This window comes from Amphimedon queenslandica, unplaced genomic scaffold (genome assembly GCF_000090795.2).
Source record: "Amphimedon queenslandica unplaced genomic scaffold, v1.1 AMPQUscaffold_4679_Cont23343, whole genome shotgun sequence".
Classification (NCBI taxonomy): Eukaryota; Metazoa; Porifera; class Demospongiae; order Haplosclerida; family Niphatidae; genus Amphimedon; species Amphimedon queenslandica.
In genome coordinates, this window is record NW_003555010.1 from 1 (window position 1) to 1,560 (window position 1,560).

A 1,560-nucleotide genomic window follows, 5' to 3' on the forward strand; every position below is an offset into this window, starting at 1 on the left:
TATTACAGTGGAGGAGTACAATCCAATGAGACTACACTACATTGCAGCAAGAGCACAGGTAATGATAAACCATGTGTACTGTATAGCTGATATTATTTGTAAATTTGTAGTTTTGATAGGCATTCATATTCAAAAATTATGTGTATAAAAATATTTATACGCTCAGTTCACATTCAAATTCAATAATCAATCACCAAAAATTTACTAACAATTACCCATTCAAAATATCAGCTAAATGTACATTGTATAATGGTACTAGAAGAAAAAATTATTATTGGGCTCACTGTTATATAATGGTTGTACATGTACATGCACAGTACTGCAATAATGCTCAGTTTAATAATTGCTAAGGTTTGTAAGGTTTTTAAGGCTTAGTCTTAAGGTGATTTTAGTTGTACACGAATAATAATAATATTTTAAAATTTTCATCTTCCTTTTCTTTCAATAGACTCTTTGTCTTCATGATCCATTGTTATCGCAGCAGAGAGATCATCTCAACGAACTGACTGTCATGCACAATTGTGATGTGGGTGCACCAAGTGATGGGTCAAGGAACATACAGACCACTGTGTCATCAGGTCGGACAAGCACTGATCCTGTTCAATGGCTGGCAATGAAGCTAATCCAAATAAACAGCGAGGACAGACACAGGAGCAGGTAAAGGCATTTTATGCATGTAAAAAAACAAAAATCTAATGATATATGAGATACCATATAGCAGGTAAATTTGGATGGGTAAAATTTTGGCGAATTGCTAAATTTTGGTGATTGGCTGTTTTTAATTTGGCGAATTTGTGGCCACGTGCCATTGGCCATTGAGCATGCGTATAATGGCTCAAAATGGCAGATTTTAATTTTGGCAAATGGCCATCAAAACACCAAATTCGCCAAGTTTAATCCCCACCAAAATTTTCCGCTATAAAATTTTTATAGCGGAAAATTAAATTTTAAATTTAAATTAATTTAAAATTAACTATAAAAATTTTCTGCTATTGGTTTTAATTTTAAAGTGAAGTATGCATCGAAAGGTGTCAAATTGCCCAAATTGATACTAGTTGATGCTAGTCAAATTGATACTAGTGTCATTATCATAAGCCAGGCTTTAGATTCAGTCCTTATATAGTCGTCTAGTTATAATAATCATTAATTATTTTTTTAGGCAAAAGGTTAAAGATTATCAAAGTGCTACACACTTTCTCGATGCGACCACACTGATCAGAGAAACTGATGATGCAAGTGATGAACCACAAGTTCCTCATAAGACTCCAATCAAATATATAAGAGGAGAAGAAATTAATTTACAATGGAGCTAGCTACTAGTGACCTTATTGTTATGCACATACTACATCTTTTAACTAGTGACTGGAAGTATATGTATTTTATACAATTTAGGGCAACTATTTTATTTATTTTTGTTTTACATAATGTAACTATAAGATCAAGGTTACCAAAAAGACTGTGGCATATTGTACTCAAAATTTGACAAGACAACTTATGTTGCATTGAAAGTTTGAGCTGATTCCGATCAAAATTGGATTTTTTGGGAATTTCTCAAGTTGC

General features: G+C 32.6%; 1 protein-coding gene across 1 annotated transcript; it reads left to right on the forward strand.

Moving 5' to 3' along the window:
* The first annotated feature begins 6 nt into the window (after positions 1 to 6).
* Positions 7 to 1,478, forward strand: LOC105316137 (uncharacterized). Its single transcript, XM_011410947.2, has 3 exons — positions 7 to 58; positions 449 to 657; positions 1,160 to 1,478. Exons 1-3 carry the CDS (start codon positions 26 to 28, stop codon positions 1,311 to 1,313), a joined length of 396 nt encoding a protein of 131 aa, XP_011409249.1. The 5' UTR covers positions 7 to 25; the 3' UTR covers positions 1,314 to 1,478.
* Positions 1,479 to 1,560: the final 82 nt, after the last annotated feature.

What these genes read in the sequence shown, in the direction of transcription:
- LOC105316137 (XM_011410947.2), top strand. Translation starts at nt 26, where the DNA reads ATGAGACTACACTACATTGCAGCAAGAGCACAG. An exon ending in ACATTGCAGCAAGAGCACAG is followed by an intron (nt 59 to 448) that starts GTAATGATAAAC and finishes TTCTTTCAATAG; the next exon opens with ACTCTTTGTCTTCATGATCC. An exon ending in GAGGACAGACACAGGAGCAG is followed by an intron (nt 658 to 1,159) that starts GTAAAGGCATTT and finishes TTATTTTTTTAG; the next exon opens with GCAAAAGGTTAAAGATTATC.